At 46.2% G+C, this 24,822-nt stretch overlaps 1 protein-coding gene across 3 annotated transcripts in view; it reads left to right on the forward strand.

The window, feature by feature from the left end:
- Nucleotides 1-3,227: 3,227 nt before the first annotated feature.
- BICDL1 (BICD family like cargo adaptor 1) overlaps nt 3,228-24,822 on the forward strand; it is a 49,649-nt gene continuing 28,054 nt past the window's right edge. For 2 of the 3 annotated variants that reach the window (XR_004981196.2, XM_054516722.1), the window contains exons 1-2: nt 3,243-3,563; nt 8,198-8,413. Coding sequence is in view for 2 of the 3 variants with exons in the window: in XM_054516722.1 (XP_054372697.1) it covers nt 3,243-3,563; nt 8,198-8,413 (537 nt within the window). In the remaining variant the exon portion in view is untranslated. Of the gene's footprint in view, nt 3,564-8,197; nt 8,414-24,822 lie in introns of all 3 variants that reach the window. The other variant, XM_054516723.1, reaches the window with a different exon arrangement.

A 24,822-nucleotide genomic window follows, 5' to 3' on the forward strand; every position in this document is an offset into this window, starting at 1 on the left:
TGTTCCAGCATTTGTTGGTGTAACCACCAAAGGTCCAGACCCTCTGCCACACTTCCTTTGTGAGCAAACCAACCAGTGAAATCCCTGCAAGGCAGAATACAGATTTCAAAGCATCAGATCTAACAATATACTTGACACTGGGCTTGAAGAGCCTGCACAGCTTAGAGTTCACCTCCCCTTGACCCTCTGGGAAGGACAATACCCACTGCTGTATCCACAGCTTAAGCTGGATTGCCTGTTTCAGTATCTTGCTCTATTAGGAACCTGTTTAGTGGAGGGAATTTGCACTGGCAGGATGCCCTGGATGGCTCCTTGAATCAAGTTCTCCAACCCTCCCCATGGCTTTTTTACTGAATTCAGTGCTTGTGGGATGGAAAAAAGCAAGAAAGGAAAAAATTACTCAGAGGCAAGGTCAGGGCCACCCTTTTGCCCCATAAGAATAGAACCTTTTGCTTTCTAGTTTATACAGAACTATGCAAGATTTTCATCTGAGCAAGGAAAGAATGACTGACCCTCTTACAAAGACTCTTACACCACTCTCTTACACCTATGCTTTATTTTCACCCTTGTTTGCTAATATCACAAAGAAGGCAGTGTGTCCTGGGCAAGGTGACATTTCTGTGCTCTGTGATGACATCACTGGCATCAGTCACTTGCTCTTGGTTCTCTGTGTGCTTGAGTCAGTCTGGCCTTTTTGCATTTTCAGAAAGGGCCATCCCTGGAGTGATTTCCAGGCTGAAAGATCATTTGTTCTGTACACACAGAAAGCTTCTGTGTTTCAAGAGTGTCAGCTCTTGAAATGCCTGATCTAAATCTCCACAAGAGCTACTCACTATTGCAGTACCTGAGGAGTGAAGTCTCACATCAGCCTTCAGCAGTGCAATTAAAACAAAACAACCTCATATTTGACTTGTTTCCAATAACTGGTTCTTCTATTTTCTGGGCTGAGGCTCTCCAAAGGACATAACCAAGCTGAAGCAGGGCAAGAAGAGCAGAAATGGGAGTTGGGCGTCCACTTATAGGCAGCAAATGTCGCAGCTCTCAGCTGAAATATATTTTAGGATCCTAAAAGATAATACCACCATTTCATTGTAAAGAAACTGCATTGTTATATTTTTAGCAGTTTTTCATAGGTATTTGATTGAGATGACACATACAAAATCAAATACTAATAAAGTAGCATACAAAGGAGTTTTAGAAGCAGTAACATACCATATTTCTAAAAAGCCAAACCAATAATTAAATTCACAGGACAATGGATTTTTAATTTTTTTTTTTAAGTGGAAGTCAATAATATGTTGTGCTATAAACAAAGCTTTAATCCAGGGTTGCTCCAGATAACACAGTTATGTTTTGCAGTCAATAGTCCCCAAAAGAACATTAAGCTTGTATAGAGGCCTGACTAAGATGGTGGCATATTTACAATACATTTCACTGATTTATATGTGCTTTTCCCTCTCCATCCAAGCAATAGATTTTCTTCATCCCTCTCCTAACAGATGCAGCAATGGGGTTTGTTTCAGGCTTTGTTTGGGAGATTAAAACCATCTCAGTATAATCTCTTTTTGTTTTATACACTGAAGGAAGCATTAGAGATGAAAATTGATGCCACAATGGATTTCATTAATCACACCAGGAGGCTTGGTTTGCTGTAGTAGGCACTTCCAGCAGAAGGTGCTCACAATCAGTTTAAATATTAAACGCCCTCCTGTGTTTAAATAGAGATGATCAAATCTGTGCAATCACAGCTCCTCTTGGGACAGGGATTCTTTTAAAAGGGCCAATATTGTCCAAACCATCTCACCTTATGGTCAATCCCTCTTTCCAGCAATGTAAGCGTCTGTGGAGCTGCAAGGACAAAAGGACTAGAAAAGTCAGTGCCTGGGGGAATTGCTGTGAGATAAAGGAGGTGCCACCTCTGGGTCACCAACGAAAAGAAAATCACAATGGTCATAAGGGCCAACAGTTACCGTGCTGGGACAGGTGCTGGCAGCACGAGGCACCAGTCTGCCCAGTCCTTGGAGAGTAGGTGCTCACATATCAAAAAGCAGCACTGCTGTTAACTGATGCTGCCAAGAAAAAGGCCAAGGATCAACAGATCCCCCAAGCTGGGCTGTTGGGGTGTATCCCCACGAAAGGCCAAGTCCCAGTGGCAGATGGCCAGAGGGAAGTTTGCATTCCCACAATTCATGTTCTAACTGTTAGGAATAATCAGCAGCTCTCCAGGGCCCTGGGTCTGACGCCAGGCAGAAGCCAGCCGTGCTTGAAACCTGCATCAGTCACCAATTGTCCCAGCCAAAAACACCTTTGGACTGATGTGTTGGGGCTGTTGCATACAGATGAACATGGTCTAAGTGAAGGAAAGGAAAGCAAACCCCAAGAAAGCAGTATACAAAGAAAAAAGCTGTGAAACTCATAATTCCTGTCTGCAGAATCTAGGAACCAAAAGCACAAGTTCACTTTAAAATGTTTTTGTGCCATCACTGTAAAGCCTTGCTTAAAATTAGAGTATAATCAGAAATTGAGGGAATGGGGTCTTAGCAAAGGTGACAATATACAGGTTTATGCTGCTGTATTCTGCCTCAGCCTCCTTCCTGTACTGGGATCTAAGGAGATTTAAAAAATCAACAAAACCAAAACTGAAACCCCAACCAGTCCTGCCCTCAATAGAGGGAATAGTATTGGGAGCTGAATTGACTACAGTTCCCAACGTTCACTGAGGGTACCTTTAGGACAAATGTTACCCGAGAACATGCCAAACAATCTGAAATTGAAAGCAAGCCCCGGTGGCTGTTGGAAGCTGTAGTCAGCTCTCCGGGGTGAACTACTGAGCACAAAGATCCCGAGAGCTGCTCTGGCAACCGAAAGAGCCCCGCTAGAGTTCTGGGGGATCGGGCGGCGAGCGAGGAGAACTTGCTGTGCCCCTCGGGGGTGCCAAATTCCCTCCTGGCACTTCCCCGATGTTTTGGGGGGATTTTTGGCCTGGGCCTGCGGCAGAAGGGGCGAGACCTGCCCGCGGCAGCCGGGGCCAGCAGGACCCGGTTTCCCCCGCACCGCCCGGGCCCGGTGTCGCTGGCGGCGGCTGCGCCGGCGGCAGTGGCGGTGGCCGTGGTGGCGGCGATGCGCTGCCGGGGCCCGGCGCCGGGGGGCGGGGGCCGGGGGCGGCGGCGCTCCCCGCCCAGCCGCCGCAGCCGCGGGCCGGGCGCGGGGGGCGCAGCGGAGCGGCGGCGGCGCGCAGGGCCATGTCGGCGCCGTGCCTGCGCCTGCCCGCCGCCGGGTCAGCACCGGCGGAGGCGGACAGCGCCGGCGGCATGGAGCCGCCCGGGGCCGCCGCCCTGGAGCTGGCCCTGGAGGAGGAGCTGGCGCTGCTGGCCGCCGCCGGGGAGCCGCCGGAGCTGCCGCCCGCCGCCGCCGCCCGCGACCCCGAGCTGCTCTCGCTGATCCGGCAGAAGGAGAAGGACCTGGTGCTGGCGGCGCGGCTGGGCAAGGCGCTGCTGGAGCGCAACCAGGACATGAGCCGGCAGTACGAGAGGATGCACAAGGAGCTCACCGACAAGCTGGAGGTGAGGCCCCGCCGCGCTCCGCCCGGCCCCGGCCCCGGCCCCGGCCCGCGGGTTCTCCCCGCGCAGCGCGGCCCCTTCCCCGGCGAGCGCCGGCGGCGGGCGCGGGCCCTGCCGAGCAGCCCACGGGACGCGCTGTGGCCGTGACGGGGAAGAAAGGGTCTGAGCAATGCCTGCGAGGCCTGGGGGAGGAAAAGCTGCCGTTCTCCCCCGATCCCCCCGGCGCAGAGCCGGCGTGCGGGGCCGGGGCCGGGGCCGGGCTGCAGCACCGCGCTCCGGAGGCTCCTGGGGGGCTGTTCTGCCCCAGGACCACCTGGGAGAGATGTGCGCGGCTCATCTCGTCACAGAAATACCTCGGAAGTTAAATTTGCACAGCAGGTACTGAGCTACAGAGCATATGTGACCCTTATGCTTAAGCTGTTGCAGCTAAGGCTTTAGGCATGGCAGGAGATAAGCCCTACTGATACATCGCAGTTAGCCGTTTGCTCTAAAAAATGCCTACAGGTATCTGGAGAGAGCTGTTTGCAAGGAACTCGGGGGGATTGAGCTATTTATTGATTTTTTAAAGATAAAATAGAGCTATTACAAAGAAAAGGACTTGTGCTAGCAGCTTTTTTTTTTTTTGAACGACTCTCTTGCACAATTCTGAGAGAACCACTATTATTCACTCTTCCTCATAGCTACTCTTGAAATTGTATTTCTTCCAATAAGTAATACTGCTTAGAAGGCTGAGGAAAGCCTCTCTCACCTTTCTGGAGAGAGTTTGAACAGTGCTGGATTAACATTCACATTTCAAGTCACAGCCCTAGACCTTTCTGCACAGTCCTGCATATTCCTGTATTCCTTCCTCACAGACTTAACATTTCTCAAGTTCAAGAGGATTTGTGAAATTACTGTATGCCCTTTGTTCTCCTGACAAAAATTCCTCTCTCTTATTAAGCTTGTCATTTACCTCAACTGATCCCTTCCTTTTTGCAAGGGAATCTCTCTGCCTCTGCTATTTTAATAAAAAAATAGTGAAGGTGACATTTGCTCAAATTGTTGCTTAGTGGCTCTGTTTATCAGATGAGAATTTCCCAGAGTATTAAAATTTGCCAGAGTGAATGCTTCCAGGTTGATCTTTAAGCAAGAACAGACGTACGTGGTGTTGTGCTGACATGGTTTTCCTTAGGAGTTGGAGTAGAACCTTTCCTACCATTAAAGGAAAAATGCACAAGTTTAGGTACCCAGCGAGCTGCCTCTTAGAGAGTTCAGGAACCTCAAGTACCACTCAGTGCTTGCAAAATGTAGAGATGAAAAGGAGAGGGGAGAAGCTATGACTGTATAGTACTTTAAATAACATCCCACAAATGTTTACCTCTGCTCTCACAGGCCCATTCAGAAGGTAAATGAAGAGATTGTAAACACAACTGGCTGTTTACATATTTTCATCCCATTACTATCGCCCTAACTTCCCAGTGGAATAACAGATTGCTATTTTCCAGGCTACCCATTTGAGAGGAGTTAGTGTTATCTACTTTAGGGGCATTTTTTTTTCCATTGTGTTTGGCAAATTTAACCTAGTGCTGCTTCACACAAAAAATCAAATTTCAACATTAATCTTCTAAAACACAAGCTTGATAATCCCAGCCTCTGCAGATTAAATCTCGGCCTCCTCCTGTTGTCACTGAAGTGAATAAAATTTCACAATAAGCTTTTTTATTTCAGAGGAGCAGAGAGGAAGGACCCACAGCTGTTCCCTCCTTCCCTATGCTGAGAACTTTCTGATGGTGACACAAAGCAAAGTCTCAAATGAGATCCTTGGTGACAACCTGATATAATGATGTTTAGCACTTAAAAGGAGATATTTTGTCCCAATTCACAGTTCAGAATGGGTTAAAAGAGCTCAGTGAAGCCTCTCCATTTAACAATAGCCAAGGTCCTGGTCTGCTTGTTGGGTGCTTTGCCTCAAGATTAAATACGTTCTACTTTTGTGGGTTCATTGCTGAGGTACAGCGTTCCTGCCATGCACCTATTCTGGCACTTCACAGCCTGAATTTAAATTCATTTCTCATCATGAAATTGAAGTTCTGTAATAAATTCTGATATGTGATCCTAGACAGTTTTATCCTCTCTAAGGGATTAAAACAGTTAATAGTGCTGGTCCTCTGACACAGAGGAACCTGCTGTGTCCAAGCATTTTACCGTATGAACCCTCTTTTTATCAGCTGGGAAACTCCCCCTTGCTTTCATCTCTTCAGATGAGGACCAGCCCAGCTCAGTTAAGTTGAAGAGAAGCTGTTTTCAGAAGAAAACATCTTCTAGAAAGCAGTTGTGTTTAAAAATCAGTGAGCAGCTGGTGAATGGAGAGACACTCAGGAAACAAGAAACTCCCCTACTGAGGCCAGCAGTTTGCCCTATCAGCACTACGTGCAGAAATCCCCTCTCCAGACCTGCAGCCCTGCAGGTGCTGGGGTGAGGGCAGGCCAGGAGAGGTGGCTGCTGACAGAAGCAGGAGGGACCAGTCAACACATCTCATCTGGGTTCTCCTCCTCTTTGCAACAGCCTCTCTGTGCCCCCCTGCTCTGTTCTGGTTTCTCTGTCACAACAGAATAAACTTCATATTCTTCACCTTCTTCTAATGCCAGACTTTGTGATGGCCATTTATGGGGGCTCTCTGTAGTGATTTTCTTTTGCAGTGAAAAACTAAAGTGCTTTTTAAATGATTGACAAGGCTTATCGGTGGCTTCTAAATCACATTTGGGTGTCTGGGGCACTTCAGCTGCAGTGCTGCTTCTCAGCAGGCTGAAGTTCCACTTTCCATTTAGAGAAGGCCCTGGATCTTTCTAAACGTTGCCTAGCAGTGAAAGAGGCAGAGCTATAAAAGACAGAATTTTCAGTGTGCTGCTGAAAGTGAAATTGTGGCTGCTCCAGCCACACTTGGACTACAAACAAGATTTCTTTGCAATGGTTGTCATGGGCCAGGTGCTGGGATCTCATGCCTACCTATTGCACTAAAATATTTCTATTTTTGCTTAGCTCTCATTTGCAAGGATGCTCATTCTTTTAGAGCTGAAACATGGGGAAATCCCCTACTATGGACCACTGTTTTTAATCAACTTTCCCTCATTTAAGGGTTTTTCATGAAAATCTGGAATTTGCAGAAGGATTTGAAGGCATAAGCAACATGCTGCTACACTGAGCTGGAAGGAGCATAGGAAAGGATTTGGGGATCAGGTGAAGAAAGAGAAAACATGGCATCTGTGTGGCAGAGCAAAAAAAAAGGTGGAAGATTAGCAATACACAGGCCAGAAGCTGGAGAGGTACTGGAGGGTTTTGACATTCAGACCTGCTTGGGAAGGTGACAGGGACCCTGCCAAGGAGGCTGTGTGTCATCAGCAATAGGCACCCAGGGGAAACAGCCCCCTCACAGCCTGTGTTTCTAACAAGCAATAAAAAGCCACTTCACATAAATGCAGTGCAATTTTCTTTTCCACCTAGCAGGTTTATTTTTCCCTCCTATCAGAAGTGCCATGGGAATTGTTCATGAGGGAACAATTCACTTGGGAGAAATAGGCAAGTGCTACCAGTGTTTGGCCCAGTGGGTTTCTGTTCTTATCTAAGACACATTCCTTAAAGACTGGGGAATCTGATAGAGAGTAGCAGGAGAATATTCTGGGGATCAGAGGACAACCAACAAGGAGAGGACTCCCATTTTTCAGGTTTCCCTGCTGATCCTGGGACATGCCCATGTCCCCAATCTGTGACTGTTCTGAAAGTAAATGTGTGTCTTCAGCCACCAAGGGAAATTCAAACTCAGGGTTTTGGAGCAGGGATTCTTTCAAATGGGTACAACATAAATCTGCTTTGACCTGATTTGCAGCTCTGTTTCAATCAAGCCCTCATTTAACTGAGCCTGTAAAACATGCAAAAGTTTCACCATATTGGTGCTGTCCCTCATTTTCCAGCCAATCCAAAGCCAAGCAGAGTCTCCAGAACTGAGAGTGGTTTCTAAGAAACCTGAACCCAGAACATGGATGTACATAATGTCTATAGCAACCAGTTCATTGCATCCATTGCCATTCCAGAGCAGGCTGCATCAAACAATGGAGTTACTGTGCACTATCAAACTCTCAGACAACTAATTAGGTCAGGAATAGAAGAAGCAAATGGATAGATGATTCAACTGTTGTTCATGAGACCCATATGACAACAAGGATGCCTCATCTACATTCCTCACCAACAGTAAGGGTATATAGTTTGTGTATTTTGACTATAAAGGCAATTTTTAAAAAATTATGCCACTGACCACTGAAATATTGCTTTGGAGTTAAGCTGGGCTCTGCTAAATCAATTGCTCTGTCTGACCTATATATCTCGGCTATTGACATGCAGCCTACTTCACTCTTTTGGCAGTTATTTCAGTAAAAATTCAATGTGCTGAACTCCAGTGGCCAAGGACAGGCCAATTGCTGGAAATGGAAATTGGCTTTAGTGCCAGTGACCTGCCCTGATGTGGAATTGTTATCTCCATGGCATTGTCACGCTCCAGCACCATCCTCTTTCCTGCATGAGGTTTTAGCCCTAGCATAGAGGAGGAAAAGGAGACATTCACCTTTTTCCCCTCCCTTCCTAACCCCTTCTCCCCCATCATGTAGCACCTGGAGCAAGAGAAGCACGAGCTGCGGCGGCGATTTGAGAACAAGGAGGGCGAGTGGGAAGGAAGGGTGTCAGAGCTGGAGAGCGACGTGAAGCAGCTGCAGGACGAGCTGGAGAAGCAGCAGGTCCACCTGCGCGAGGCCGACCGCGAGAAGACGCGCGCTGTCCAGGAACTCTCCGAGCAGAACCAAAGACTCCTGGACCAGCTCAGCAGGGTGAGTCAGCTGGGTGGCACAGCTGGGCACGGGACAGCTGTCATCCTCCTCTGGGGCAAAGGAGTGGGGAATCTCCAGCTTCCGGGGAAACAAAGGGTTCTGCCTTTGGTTATGTTACACATGCTGCCTTTAAACTGATTTTACACCTCCAAGGAGTGATGCATTTCTTTGGCAAAACAGTTGTGTTTCTGGGTTGAGTGGTCATTTACTGCATAGTTATCTCTCTCAACTGTTTTTGTATCAAGAACTGATGTAGAAAATCTGTTTCTAATTTACTAATAGGCTGAACAAATTTAGCATGCAAGAAGAAGGCTAATCTGCAACAATGGGGCGAAAGGCTTTTTGCAGGCCTCCCTTTTTTGAGATACATTGGTTGTAATGTTGTAGAATTGAACATACCATGTCATTCTCAGATGGTGTGTCACTACAGATAACTTTGCCATGGTTAGATGTGTGAGAACCTACTGAAATTCCTTGGAATGCCATGTTTCATCAAAGAGCTTAACTTGCCTCTGAATGAAAGAGGATTTATAGTGAGGCTGCTACAAATCAGCCTAATTGACTGAATACTTGCAGCATGAGTTTCTTTCTGACAGCAAAAGACTTAACAGTTTCTGCCTCCTTCTCACAGAAGTTAACCTGTCTTCTGGAATTAAGAGCCTTGATTTTTTTCCTCCCCACTGGACAGTTAGTACAAACCATAATTTTAATGCTTGAGAACACAGTTACTCCAGCAGACGAAAGCATTTGCTTGTTAGCAGTTGCTTATTCCCAAAATAGCATAGAACAAAAACGCACAGATTCAGGCTGAAGAGGCCCACCTCATGCTCTAAGAACCTCTCTCAGACTAAATTCTGTCAGAGCTGAGTCTCTGAGGCTGACACAGGGATTTTGCTTATGGAAGAGTGAACACCTCAACCACAACAGTAGGATCAGGGGACTCTGAAGAGGGTCAGATGTGCAGGCCTTCACTCAAGCTGTGTATGCAGTTGTCCTGTGCCTCTGGAGGTGAGAGGAGCTAGTGTTGGGTATGACACTGTACTGACACTTGAGGAAATCACTCCTTATTCCACTGTAGATTTTTTTGTCAAGAATTTAAAAAGTCACTTATTCCAATTTGGTTAACTAACTTTAAAAAAAAAAGAGGAAAAAAAACCCCAAAAGACCTGATCTTCCTTAGCTCAGGAATGCTGCTAAGTTTATTCATGTTTTTAAAGCAATGTGTCCCAAGTGAGCTACAAATCTTTCACCTTTTCTCTGGACAGAGCTTATTCCACATACACTATGGATGAGGGTTTCCACCCAAGATTGCACAAGCCCTGTGTTGTGTCAGGTTTCTTATCCAGGGCTAATAAGTTGGCTCCTTCTGTGTATGTATGATTTCTGTCACTGGCTGGGGAATGTAAGATTTGTTATTGTCCCAGCATAAGCATAAACTGGAAGAACATACTGGAAGGTGGGAGAGGCAAACCAGACAGCTTTTTTTGGGCTTTTAAAACAGATGGGATTATCCTCACGTGATACTTGTGCTAGAGGAACCTCTCACAGCCAGATGCTGAGAGATCCACTCCACAAAGCCTTGTCAGAGGAACCACCAAGTTTACCAGCATGTGGTGTCCAAGCATGGGTTTTGTTCCCTTAACTCCCTGTTAGTGCCAGAAATGGTCTTCATTGACCCACTTCAGAACTGCCATATTCAAAAATGCTGAGTATTGCTGCTGCCCTTCCCATTGCAGCCCAGCCCTGCTCCCAGCCTGGAGGACAGTTTTTCTCCAATGCAGATAAGCTCTGATAGAGACAGAGCTGATGTTTGCTGAGGCACGATTCAGTGCTCATGGAGTTTGTCACCTGGCCAAAACTTGCCAGTAACTCAGACACAGCAGTGAGTATAGCAAGGGGGTAAACAGTCTTCCCACAGTCAGGAAAACCTGGACAAATTGAAAGAGAGTAGGGAACGATCTGTTGTCATTCTCAGGGCTTTAGCTGAGGCTTTTTAAAATCTTAGCATTATATTAGCTGCTTAATATTCCATATTTGCTGCTCCATAGTGTATTTACAGTCTCATGTGTCTGGTCTCTTCTTCTGAAGAGGTTACACATGTAATAATCCCTGAGGCAGTGGCACTGCCTGAACCCTGCACCCATGTAGTTCTGGCTCCTGTTACCACTTAGGCTTCCAATTAATAAAAAGGACAAATAAGAGTTGCATGGATGTGCTTGCCATAGGCTGGAGTCTCTCCTGGGATCATGAACTGAGCACTGAGGAGGAAAAGCTCCACAAAGAGGTGCTGTTACAGCTTCTGTGATGTTTAAGGCGTTGCTGCTATCATCCTTGTGTTCCTGGTTCTGCATTTGTGTCACCGTGGGTTGTTTGGGAGCAGAGGGTCATGAGAAGTCTGGGATAAGGTGATGAAAGCCTTATTCAGAGCCTCAAGTCTGCCCCATCCTGCTTCACTCAGGACACAAAGACAGGCTTCTCTCTGGTAGTCGTTCTACACTAGAAGCTCCTCAAATTTGAATTTCTATAGTTTTTTAGCAATTAACACCTCGTGGCCCCACTAAACAACACTTGATCATGTCACTCCTGGAGAAGGTATCCCCTTGGCATGAGGCTCTGTGTGTTAAATGACAGTCAGCCTCAGGAGCTGCCAGCCCACATGGCCCTGCTTGTTTCTTCTGGATTCCCTGGGCTTCAGCCTCTTTTATCTCAAAGCAGGGCAGCAGCCACCATCTCCTCCGTCCTGCCCCTCCTCCTTCCTGCTGCTGCCACACTTTCACCAACTAATTAGTCCTTAGGACATTTTTTAAACTCTGCCTTCCCCAGAGATGAAAAGCCAACACATACTCACTTTGTCTAAACCTGGCACTAATGCCAACCAACCAAGCACACACACCCACACAAGGACAGCAAGGGGACCTGGAAAGCTCTGTCTTGCAATTATTGCCTGGGACTGAAAAAATCCATCATCAGTTCCAGCAAAGACTGATAAGGAAAACTCAAGGATAGGAATTTTAAGTCTGTTCTAGTATCTAAAAATTAGCCTCTTGCCTCTGTCACCAAGAGGCTAAAATAAGGTCCTTAAAAAGTTTTGAGGACTTCCAATGAGGTGGTGATATAGGAGAACTTTAAATATCTAATAATAGTAAGTAGGCTATAAGGAACTTTGCCTCCTCTTGAAATACAGCCTTTGGTTCTCTGCTTTTAGCAGAACAAAGATACTGCCTGAGGTTAGAGCAGCATTAAACCTTGGGGAAAATTTGGTTGGCTGGACTGGGAGCACATGATGAAAGACATCATTGAAATGCCAAAGAGCAAGTTTAAGACCTCCACAGTATTTTTTAATTTGCTACATGATGATTAAAATCCCTTCTGCACATTGCTTTGATTTCCCTCCCCCTGCCTCAGCACAGCAAAGGGTGCAGGAGCTCTCAGCAGTGTGTCCACACCAAGCTAAATGCCAAGTTTACCAAGGAGAACTGAAGAGCTCCTCATGAGCAGTGTGCCAGGGTACAAACCACTCACCAGAACTGCTCAGAGCTAAAGTATGAGGCAAAGAACAGTTCTGCTGAGAAAGTCAAGGCTTGGGAATTATTACATGTTCTGTTTCCAGCTCCTTCAGTGTCTCCCATCTGTTTCAGTTCCCCACGAGGATAAAAAAAGAAAAAGAAAAAAGAAAAACACAAAACCCACAATCCTATGCCTTCTGTCCTTTAATGGAGGAGTGTGTATAGGGAAAGGTCTCCTCTTACATGTGCCCACAGCAGGTAGCACAGCAAGAGTCCTGTCCCCACCTTTGGGCTTCTAGGAGTTACTAATACAAATAATAATAGCAAGCAGTCATCTTCCTATAATGAGACAACATATTACTACTTTGTCAGGAAGTGAATGAGAAAAGACTTCCACGCTGTTTCTGAGTGCCTTCTTCACCAGATGGCTTTCCCACACATTTCCTGCTCCCCAGCTCTGGCTCCTGGAGCTGTTTGCTGCATGAAGCTTGGGCGAGGCTCATCCTGCCCGGTTCAGCTGGGCTTCTTTTATGGTTCGTGGAGCACCGGGAGCGATTTCACAATGTCAGGCTCAGGTAGTTTTTGCAATGCAAATCTGTTTCCCGGGGCAGTGGCAGAGTGTCATCTTGCACTGCTGAAACAGCTCCTTGTGTGTAGAGGGGAATGCTGGGCTGCTGTGGCATCCCTCAGAGGGGCCCTCAATCACCAACTCCTTAGATTCACTCAGCATCTAGAGCCAGCATGCTGCTACAAAGAATGAGGTGTTTCAGTCAATCCCTCTGCTACAAGAACAGGAGCAGCCAGCCCACAATTCTCCAAAGGAGGTATTATTTACTAACCACAAAACCCTCCTTTCAGTAATATTTCAGTTGAAGTTTCTCACTTCATGCTCTAACATGCAGGATGTTAGAGAACTGGCAGGCACTGCCTAGCTTTGCTTTGAAAGAAACAGGTTTTTATTTAAGAACAAGCTAACCATAATGTGTTCTCCTTTCCAAATTACTTGTATTTTAAATACATCCTTTTATGGTCAAGAACACACAGGAGAGGCAGATCTGTTGTCAGTTACTTATTTGAAGAGATTTTTCTGAATGGTTGTTGCTGGGTCTATCAGCATAGGAACAATGTTGGGTTTAAGAAATTCAGATTATTCACTGAAAAAGCAAGTTATTGGAAGAAGTGTGCTGGGCAAGATGCACTGCTTTTGCCATGCCAGAGATCTGTAGTAATTACACTATGAATTATGTCTTTAATTCCTTATTTTATCTATACAGGTGCTTAATGCAAGTCTTGTTTATTAAGTTGTCTCCAGTAGCCCAGCAGGGTCTATTGAGAGCTCCATCCTTAGCACAGAGGCAAGCCAGGCTGAATTTAAGTCCTGCTTCAGGGGGTTTATTTTTAACCAGACAAAGATCCTGAGTGAACCTGGGCTAAAGAAGAGTTTCTTTTACTATCCCTACATTTCAAGGTGCAGATCAACCACTACACTGAATTCTTTTCCGTAAAAACTCTTCAGTTTTTGCTCTTCGAAGTGTTTACTGGACCTATTCAGTGAGTAGCTTATTAGCAAGCAAGCACAGAGTCCTGAGTAGCAAATCTTCACCTGCATCACCATTGAGCAGTCCAAATTCAATGGAAGGGGAGATTGCAGGAGAAAGGGCAGCACTGCTTCCTGTTGAAGGGGCTGAAGGACCTGCTTGTCATGGCAGCTGTGGTGGGGCTGCTCATTCCTTGGGGGAAGGCAGACAGCCCTCCAGCACTGTTTTGTGCCTGGCATAAGGCACACACTCGTGTCACACATGCTGAGGTGAGAGGAAACAGACACCAGCACCAGACAGAGCCAAACACTGATTCCAGTGAACCTCCCAGTAACCTCATTCCCAGCTCCCCACCCCTCTGGAGCATCAGCAGATCCTCACGCCACATAGCCAGATCCCTGATCACCCAGGGAATACTAATGAGAAAGGCTCCTTCTCTCCAGTTGCTTCTCCTCTAGCAGAGAGCACTTGTTAATAATTCAGCTTCGTGCCACATCAGGCCTGGAGTGCTGAGGCTTTCCATGCTGAGGCTGTGAATATAGGACGTGACTGCAGCTGCCTGTTCTCGCCTGCAGAGTCCTTCAATGAAATGATTCAGTGCCCTAGAAGGTAATGGAGAAACACCTTGAGGTCACTGCTGAGTGGCACTTATCCTTCTGGGAGAACAAGGACAGAGGCTCAACCCTCTGCTGAGAGTCAGTCTAAGCCTGCAGCACCCATTAACCCCATTTTAGGACACACAGAGCTTTGGGACCCAACAGGAACAGGGCCATCCAGACATCAAGGAATAAATACAGGAAGTGCCAAAGTAATTTCAGCAAACATGAGGGGGAGCACCCCTACAGAATTTGCTCAAGGATTTTGCACACACTCATTTTGTGAAAGATTTTTACCGTTGAGTCCTTTGGCTGATAAGCACTTATGGAATGGGCAGAAAGAGAATGGGCTGTATTGGTAGGACAAGGGGGAATGGGGACAAATTAAAAGAAGGGAAATTCAGGTTAAGTATTAGAAAGAAATTCTCTCCTGTGAGGGTGCTGAGACACTGGAGCAGGTTGCCCAGGGAGGTTGTGGCTGTCCCAACCCTGGCAATGCTCAAAACCAGGTTGGACAGGGCTTGGAACTGCCTGGTCTAATGGGAAAATGCCCTGCCTGTGGCAGGGGGAATTGGGACTAGATGATCTGTAAGGTCCATTCCCATCCCTTAACATTTCATGCTTCTATGAAAGCTGTGCATGGACTAAAACAGGGGCTCGTGAATAGCAAAGCCCTCCCTAGGAAAAGGATTAAACTACTATTTAGATTAGAAAAAAATGTTACTGCTAAGGCAGTGGAACTACACAAGTCGCTGCTCCTGGGCAAAAGGATGGCATCCCTGCCTCCCAGGGGCTGGGTGGGACCCTCATCCTCCTCTGGGGCAGCAGAGCATCCCCTCTGTCCCCGAGGACCCCTCGCCGGTTGCTGGATGACAGCACGGCATGTCCCGGCTGCTGATGTCGCCGTGGCAACCGGGCGTGATTTCTCTGCCTGTAACGCCACGACAGTCAGGGACACGCAGGGAGACGCACTTGTGACGTCCGAGGCGGGCCGGCGGTGGCCGCGGCCCGGCTGCCACCCCCGTGGGCTCGGCTCGCTGCTGCCGGGCCGTGTTCCCGCGGCGCCTCTGCATCCCCCGCGGGCCCCTCCCCACCTTCCCTCCTCTGCTCACGGCGATTTCCCCCCCAACATCGCGCTGGAGCTGTACCAGCCCAAGGCAGCCTGTTGTCTGTACCATCCACAGTGAGCTCCCGAGACTGCTGGGACAGGCAAACATTTCATATCCTGGGTGAAAAGAGCCCCTTGTGAGCAGATCAGTGAGTGAGTCCAGGTGACCCTGCTGGGGATTTGGCACAGAGCATCTCCCGGGAGTCCAGCTCGGACGTGGCACCAGGGAAATGATTGTCTGCCCGAGCCACTGAGCCTTCAGGCTGTGCACGGCTCATCTCCCACCCTCCGAGGCTGTCGTGCCTGGATGAGGCAGCAGAGGCTGCCCGGGGAGCCATCACAGAGCCACTCCTCCTGTCCCACCATCCCCCCTTTCACCGAGCAGCACATCTGCAGGAATGAGTGGACAAATACACGTTGGTGTAAAGCCCTTGGTGGTCAGCCATACATTGTTCTTCCCTGCACTTCAGCTGAGCCCTCTCATAGTCCAGCTTTCTGCTGGCAGGTGGTCCTAGGAGAGATTTCAAAAGTTCATGCAGGGCTTCTGTCTTGAGACATCAGCAGCACCACTAATCTGTGAACATCTGAAAGCCAGAATCCAACATAAAACTGAAGCTGAATTTGTTCTGGAGTAAGAAGATAAAATTCTGAATGAGTCCTTTCCTCCCCTCTTCTACTGCACTAAACATTTTGAGCGGCTATTTTGTTTACATCTAGGTTGTTTATTGGAATTGTTTTATGCAGCAGCTCAGAGGTATGAACACATGGGCAGAAGAAATTTTTTCAAAATATTTCTGCTTATTCACACTTGCTGTAAACACTTCCTCCAGGAGATTCTAGAAAGTAGGACACAGAAGGTGTTTGTATCCAGCCACTGCATTACTAGCTAGAACCAAACATGATTGAAGGCTTTGCAAATAGCTACATAAGAAAAAAACAATTAAAAGCATTTAATCTTTAAAGACCCATTCTGGGTTATAAAGTTTACACACCTTATAATGAAAGTCTTCTTTTTTCAAGCAGAAAAAAAGAAGACTTGCTTTTTTCTAAATGCAATTCAGTAGACAATAGCTCAAGAGGGAAGTCTCTTCTACACTGAGAGGGTTTTGCCAGCTGTATTGAGTGCTCTGATTACCCATGAAATCAGAGGCCTCTTGCAAAACAGCCAAGAGCTTAACCAACATTTTGTTTAGAATGGCATTTAGCAGAACCCAGTTTATTTTGAGCAGAGATACAGGATCAGGAAGACGCTGTTGTTGACTTCTGGTGGCCACGATGCAATACAGAGCTGGCTCATGCTTGGCAGCACCACCACAGGGATGGGAAATGCCACCTCAGACAGGGACACAACAGGATCCAGAGGCAGGAGTACCACAGGAAACAACTGACATAAGTCAAGGGACTTGCATGTCAGAACAACTGGAGTAAAAGGCTGCTCATAAGCCCAAGGAAGCATTTAATTTGGAGGAGATAGAGGCTGGCCTCACAACCTCAGTAGTTATCCTTCTGCAGAGGCTCAGTTCTGTAGGTGCCAAGTCCTCCAACAGATTTCCATCATGGATGGGATTCCTGGCAGTGTTTGAAGGGGGACTGCTGAGGTCAGAAGTGTTGGGAACAATTCCATTAACTGTTCTCTTCCTCTCCTAACTATTCTTGCCTAGAAGGTTCTGCTGTTGAAGCATGGAAAGAACATTTTTAAACTGAGGGACTGCTTGGATAGTTTCAGCTGGGTTATGACTCTACCAAGATTAGCACAGTAATGCAGATGTGTCATAGCTGCAGAGCTTTCACAGAACAGTTACACGACCTGCTGATGTTTGGGTAACTAAAGCATCCAGCTCATTGGATTTGCCCTTTAAATGGAATCCTTCAGTTCCTTTGCAGTTCAGTGCACCAAGATAACAAAATTTAACCTTGTGATTGCTTTGTTCTCTACATCCTTTAAAGTCTGTTCCTGAATCCACTTCCAGACTTGGCACAGTTTTGTAGTGACAGGGGTGCTCTTAGAAAGCTGTTCCATTTGGCAACTATTTTGCCTGAGCTGTTCCTGGTTACTTGTTGAACAAAGCACCATTGTACTTGGCTGTCTACAAGCTCAAATCCAGGAAAATGGAAGTGTTCTACAATTCAGGTGTAGATTTTTCACTCACACTAGGACCATTAGACAGGTAAAAAACATCAAGACTTGCTGGAGGGAAGGGTCTGTATTTATAGAAGGGATCCATAGTCCCATTTGCTTTTGCAGGTGAAGTGTTTCAGGACAAAAACACACACAAATTTCAAGAGAAGGCCTTTTGGAGAAGTACCTAAAGAGCTCTCCATTGTTTCTTTACTTGGTTAGCAAGGGATTGGCATAAATTCTATGGGAACACCAGGAAACTGAGGCACTGACAAGACTTTTCAATGAAAACCAATAAACAAGACCCAAGTGAATGAAAAATCTCCACTCAGGGAGAGTAGTCAAGAGTTAGAGCTTCTCTTGATCTTATAGAATGGGAGTGAACTGGGGTGGGGTTTGTTATTTGTTTTTAAGATGTGGAATAGGAATTTAGTGCTCTGTGTCCCACACTGACAGCATGACAGGGTAAGGCTAGTGCTCAGACATTACTCCTTGACCAAGTATAAGCTTTCTTTAGTCTCCATGTCCCTTACATAAATGGTCATGTGTATAAATTGCAGGATAAAAATTAGACTGATATTAAAAAAAACCCCAAAAACAGCTGTAAGTTTGGCTGAGTAGAAGAGATGGTCCAGAAACTCTACAAGGTCTCCATCAAAAAGGAAACTTTTGGGAAGTGGCCAAGCAGACACCAGTCAGGGAGGGCTGGCCAATTTCTGCACTGATATGAGAAGAACCAGGCAAAGTTAAGTCTGAAAGAGACCTTCTGAGGTTTCCCTTTTATGCAGGCAAGAGTTTGACTAACATCAGGTCATGTCTTCTTGCTGTTCATGAATACTAAAGAATGAGGCATAGAAACCTGAGGGAATGCTCACAAGGAATGTGTGATCTCAAAGGCTTTGGAACTGACTTGCATTGTAACTCTACATGGACATAAAGTAATGAAAGGGTGAAAACAGATGTAAACAGGCCATTATTCAAAATGCTTGAATAGACTCAGATTTTGTGGGAGTCATACTTTCAACAGATTTATGTTTAGAAGCCAAATGAGAAAGCCTGGAATGACCATGTTTGTTTAAAAGAGATCGTTGGTAGAATGTAGCAGTGTGATATTTGTCTAAATAACATCTATTGATCAGCTATGAAGTTGCACAGGGATTTGCCAGCTCAAACTATTCCTGTAGGTTTGCCTCTATTACAGAAAGATTTATTTCCCTAGGCTTTCCTGGATGTTGTACTTCACTTTCTGCACAAATTCTCCCTAAATGTTGTGCTGCTTAGCCTTTATTTCACTCTCCACTTTAGCACAAGGGACCAGACTCCTAGTGAAGTCTAACTCATAAATATTTAAAGCTTTAAGGGGTCCAGGCAAATGCTTATAAAATTGATGATTTCATTAATGCCACCTCTTCCTGGGACCTTCCTGTGCCTGAGGCACTGCTGCCATGGGCACAGGCCCTCACCCTGCAGAGCTGCAGACAAGGAGGGGTCTCTGAGGCTTGGGCTGCTTTATCAGCAGAAGCTGCAATAAACCAGTTCAGGCATTATCCAATCCAGCAGCTCAGTTAATCTCTGCTTACCCAGATTAACTCTGGCATCACGAGACACAACCCATCAGCTGCAGGCTGGCTCTCACAGCATCTCCCTCCTTTCAAAGGAGTTCTTTGCATCAGGCATTCAAAACTTGGGAAATTCCTTCTGTCTTCCCATCCTTCTTAATCCTCCATCAAGAGACAGTATCAGAGACTAAGAAGGTCAAAGTGGGGGAGAGGGAAGGAGACAGGCAGCTTTCTCCCTGACTGCATGTCACTGCCTCACCTCAGCACAGGAAGGGAAGATTTGCCCAATGTGGGAAAGCTCCAAATCACACAATTTTAGTGCTCCTGGTCCCAGACATGGGCCTCCTCCAACAATCTCTGACCCTTTTCATGGCCATGGAACACCCTGCCAAGGAAATATTTTGCTGTGTGAAACCAACAGTGCAGAAGCCTTTCCAAGCATGAGCTTGTTCAAATGAAGGTATTAGCTCTCTGGTTTATTTAATCTCCCTAAGCAGAGCTATAAGGCACCCCAGGTCAGGGAAAGTGGCATAATTGCCCAAAATGCCTGTCTAGACCCACATACCGAGTAGGCCATGATGCTAACCCTGCCCACAGCTCAGTGAATGTGACACAAGCACCCAGAGCCAGTGTCTGTGGTGCAGCTGGGCTCACCCTGCAGGGGGGAGGAATGAGCTGGCTGGCTGTAAAGCCATCAACAAAGCACACACACCTCCATGCCTGTGAGTACCTGCACACCTCCACTCTCCCCTCCCCTCACACCGCTTGGCCTGAGGCACCTGTGAGTATTTCAGGCATGTGGAGTGGACAGTTCTCATTAAGCCTCTGTCAGACTGAAATGACTTCTTTACATTGTTTATCCTTGTGTATGCTCTGCTGATGCCACAGAGTGCAGGTGGCTGGACAGGGAACTCACAGCACTGCAAAAGCCTTGTCTGCCCCTCCCCTTGAAGCCTTGGAGTGACTTTCTAGAACCAGAGGCTGGACAAGATTAAGAGAATAACAGCAGGTATTTCTTAAAGGCCTTCAATAGATACACCTTGGGCAGTCAGAAGCCTCCCAGGGGCTACACCCAAGATGGATGATGGTCACAAGGTTTTCACACAAAGTTTGGTCCATTTGCATATCAGGGTTCAGGTTGAGGTAATGAAGTAATTTACCCCCAGTTTGCTCCCCCCCAAGTCACTTTTGTTGGTACTTTTCGGGTCCTGAGGCTGTAGGGTGTCCTTGAGTTTTAGGCTTACAGGAATTGTTTTGTCTGAGCAAAATATGAAGACAGTAGTTAATACTTTATATGGAGTTTAGAGTTATGCACTAATGCAGTACAGGATTTGAAAAATATAAAGGCTAAAATCTTAAGGCATCACCCACAGCACTGGATGAGGCCACCATAGGATAAAAGGAAAAAAATCAAGGCCAAGCTGCTGCTGCTTTAATTTCACAGGGACATTTTTTGCATGTGTACCAGTCCTCCATATTCATCACAGAAGAGGTAGTACTTCAAAGGCACTCAGATAATCACTTCTTGGTGCATTCCACCAGCATCGTTAGGCAAATGTCCATAAATACCCTTCTCACATATCTTGTTTCACTCAGATTATCCTTGTCTCCTTGGCAACTGTCAGATGATGTATAATGCTGGCAGGGATTAGCCCCAGTGAGCCTCATAACCCTCGTGTAAATTCACACTCTGTGAAGGGACCTGGCCAAAACACTCCTTTCCTGGTAATGTTTAATTGTTGCCATAAACAATATTAAATCCTAAACCCTTTCAGCAAACCTGAGTAAGGGTGAAAATCAATAGAGAGCTTTTTAACTGGTAGTATTTGTCTTGTCCTCTAAATAAATAAGTTTGAGACATGGATATACTTGGTGTTTCACAGCTTGACATGTAAAGCTGTATTTTGAATCAGTGCTTGAGAGAACACTTGTGCTGAAAACTCAGCTCTAATATCTTTATCTCCTTGTCCCTTGTTGTCAGTGGGATCACACTGGGAAATTCCAAATCCCTGCAAGAGCTTAACAAAATTATGCTTCACTTTAACCTGTTAATTTCTGAAAACTATCCAGGGTTCAGGCCATCACTTGGTGTGCACACACTGTCTGACATGGGTTGTACTCAGACTTTCTCTGAGCAAGCAGCTCTGGGTTGCACCCTCGTGCCCCACTGCTCAGGCAGACATGACCAAAGCATCAAGTCAAGGAGCTTCCACACATGCTCCACTTGCATGAAGCTTGTCTCTCCTCCACCTGGTGTGTGGGTCTGCTGAGGAAGAATTTCCTTGTCTCATGTGGCATCTTAGGCACCCAAAGCCTGCTTTTGCCATGTGTGGCACTGACGTGAGACCTCCACATAGGAGATGCAGAGAGTGCCTGTGCATGGAGCTGAGCAGCCCTGCATTACATACAGGTGTTAAGAGTTGAAGATCTAAGTGATAAAAGCCTACCTGTGCTGCAGTAGTGACATGATTAAACCACTTGTTCCTTCTTCAGTCCACTCAGTTCTTTATAACTTTCCAAAGTGGAGATATCTGCTCAAATTCAACAGAACAACAAAAAATATCTTTAAGCAGAGCCAGGGAAAGGAGGCTGAAATCAGCACCAGCCTCAGGAACAAAACCAAATCCAGACATACTGCAGCAGAAATAATAGTATTTCTGTAATTGAGCAAATAAATCTCTGGCACAGCATTGTGTCTAAAAATGAATTCAACAATGTGCAATGGCTGATATCTCTTAGACTAATCAACTAGAGAGAGCTGAGAGAGGAGGGGGGAAAACTTTCCAGGAGGTAGGTCACCAAACAGCCAAGCCAAAGGGTGATGGGGCAGCCAGTGACAGGCAGAAGAAAACCCAGGTCCTGGCACAGGCTGGTGAGCAGCAATGCAGCCTGATTTTTTTGCATGCTCATGTGGACCTGTTTGCTCCCCAGCCATCTGCCAGCACCAGCACACACCTCACTGCATGCAAGACTTGCACGGAGGGAGGAAAGGGATCAGTGGCTTAAGGCAGGTGATTTTTAGCACTGATAGGATGAAAGCCCTCCTAGCTCACTCACATGTCTGTGTACTGGCAGAAGCTCTAAGCAGCACCATTTTAGACACTCCAGCACACAGCAGGGGCTCAGGAGATTTAGTGCTGCTACCACTGGCTTGTGCACATAGAGAAATTCAGCTACAGCAGCAGGAGTAATAAAAACTGCTGAGAGCTGAATACCACAGTCTCCTCTGTCACTGGTCACATTACTCTTGATTTCAGGCAGCTAGAGGAAGAGAAAGTTAATCATTTATGTGCAGCAAAGCTAGGGAAGATCCCAGTTTAAAATCCTGCTGTAGTAGCAGAAGAGATGGAGTAGATCAGCCCACGAATAAGTGCAGGAGAATCCACACACGCTCAGGCAGGGCAGCCCTCTCTGCTGAAGATAAAGGGATAGATGAACATACCTGGAAAGCAACTAAGGTTGCCACAGGTAAAGTATGAGCATGCTCAAACAGGGCTTTGAAAATTAAGCACATTCCCAACAGTAACTTGTCAAGGAGTCTCTGAAGCTGAAGAACAGCCACTGCCACACCACTTTTGTTGTCCTTTTCTTGTTGCACTTTACAGCTGGTCTCCATTCCCTTTTTTGGCCCTAGGTAGGGTCAAAAGGCACATGCACAGGGTACATGTAATTGGTACTGATTTCTGCTTAAAAGCACCAAAGCCAAAAGCAACAATATTTTCCCTAAAGGGCAGCTGTAGGGAAACTCTCCTTGTTTACAAACTCTGCCCCTCCAAGATAAATCACTGAGGGTGAACAGGAAGTTTTGGTGAAGGAGGGAAGCATGCTTCTTACCAGCCAAAGCCTCAGCTGTGAAACCTTCACAGAGAAAAGAGATCTTTTCTCAGCATCAAACACAGGACAGGCTGCTAATTCTGTCTGTGCAGTGTTTACCAGTCTAAGACCTTGACCAGTGCTTACGGGTTTGCAGGCAGCCCCACACCAGGGCTGTGGGTCAGTCCCAGACCTGCCTGGCACCTGCTCCAGCTCAGCCCAGGCTTGCTGAGAGCTGGCTGTGTCTGCATGGAGTCAGTTGTCAAAAAGCAGCAGCCTCTGTGCCAAAAAAGCACAGCTTCAGTTACTCTTATCCCTCTAAGCAGCATCTTATAGACAGTGCAGGAAAGGGCTTTCACTTGAATGACACCTGACCTGGATTTGCAAAACCTTGGCTACAGGTACAAGTCTGAGTCTAACATATTTGTGCCAAACTGGCTGCCCACAGCCAAGCACGGCTTTTGTAACATTTTCAGTGGACTCTCTCCCAGGCAGTTACTCTAACAGAGCTGCTGGGATGTTGCTGCAGCAGGTTTTTCTTCCTCTAATAACACTGCACTTCTTTTCTATCAGAAAAATAGCTGAATACATGAAGGGTTGGTGACTGAGGCATCTTCCCCCATACAGGACCATCCATACTTTACCTTTAGTGATACTCACATACACTAAACCCTGAAACTCATACAGAGAGGGGCTCTTTCCAGTCCCTGATAATGATTCCCCTGCATGTGTATGGTTTGGCAGAGTATAGTATCCTTTATATGCCATCCCACAGCATGTGTTGCACCCACCTCGTTTTTCAGCTACGTTTCCTCTCCACATCTACTTTATTTTTTATTTCAAGCACAGCCTGTTGTAGGACTTAAAGTACCAAAATGCCAGCAAGTTTGCCAAAAGCTGTTATTTCAATAAAATTCATGCAAGAGCTTTTTAAAAGCAAGATTGTAGGAGGACAAAGCTGCAAGGAGAGATCCATATTTCCAGACCCTCTCCTCACTGGCCACAGCTACAGCCATGCAGTCTCTCCAGAGAGAGACACATGCATAAGATCATTATCACATGAATAAGATCTGGCCACTTGGAGAAGTACTGAGAAGCTTCCCAAAAGCTGGGTTACAAGAGTAATTTGGAAAATATATCTTCAGCTTTGAATACACCTGCTGTGAATTTAGGCTCTGGCTCACACTAGAAATTACTATTGCATATTTGCCCCTCTGTACAGCTGGGGAGGTGCAGAGTGCTCTGAAGGCCAAGCCCTGCCCTGAGGATCTGGGAATTAAAGACCTAATCCCCCTCAGTGTTTACATCTGTGCACTGCACAGAAGGTAAACATGCTGTGTTCCAGCAGCTGCTGCACCTGCATCCACAGGCTCACCCTGGGTGGAAACAGAGCAAAGTTGGGCTAAAAGGAGACAGAATTCCTGTACTTATTACCCATGTTAATGCACTAAGTATAGATTCAGCTTCAGCAGATCAAAGTGCTCAGATGTTATTACTAACACATTGTAATTATCTTTTGTCAGCAATCACCAAGAGCAAGGTCTGCCTTGTGCTCAAAGTCTGCTCCAAAGACCTTATGCTCTGAACAGATCTTTTCATGCTGTCAAGAGGGAGAACAATTCAGATATAGCTGGAGGCTGCCAAAGTACAGGAAGAAGCACTGCTAAGTTAAATGGTATCTCTCTAGAAGCTTTTTGTCTGCAGGTATTCAGCACAGTTCTTTTGTGTTTAGAAGGACAGATCAAGTACTAGCTGACCAAGAAATATTTTCAGTAAAATGTTACTTAACAGCTCCAGAACAATCCTTTAAGAACATAGATTTGTACCTTTTTATTTGAGTACTGCAATGTGACATGCTGCCATATGAGTTTCATGGTTTCCAGTCCATCACAAAGTTTCCAAATCTTTGTGATGGACTTGCTCATTTTTATGGCATTCACTTTCCATGTGTGGCCCTATTGCACCTATCTGTGGTTAAAACATTTAGTGAAGAGGAAACTTTATTGGAATAGTTTGAAGCCGTAGCTTTCATCCTGGCCACTGTTCACTATAGAGTTTGAGTTTCCTCATTTTTCCACAAAAAGCACCCACAAGTTCTACTGTATTGGCTATGAGAAATCATCCTTCTGCACTGAACATTTGCACATCTTGCTTTAATCAAGCCAAGCTC

Source organism: Molothrus ater, chromosome 18 (genome assembly GCF_012460135.2).
Source record: "Molothrus ater isolate BHLD 08-10-18 breed brown headed cowbird chromosome 18, BPBGC_Mater_1.1, whole genome shotgun sequence".
NCBI classification, from domain to species: Eukaryota; Metazoa; Chordata; class Aves; order Passeriformes; family Icteridae; genus Molothrus; species Molothrus ater.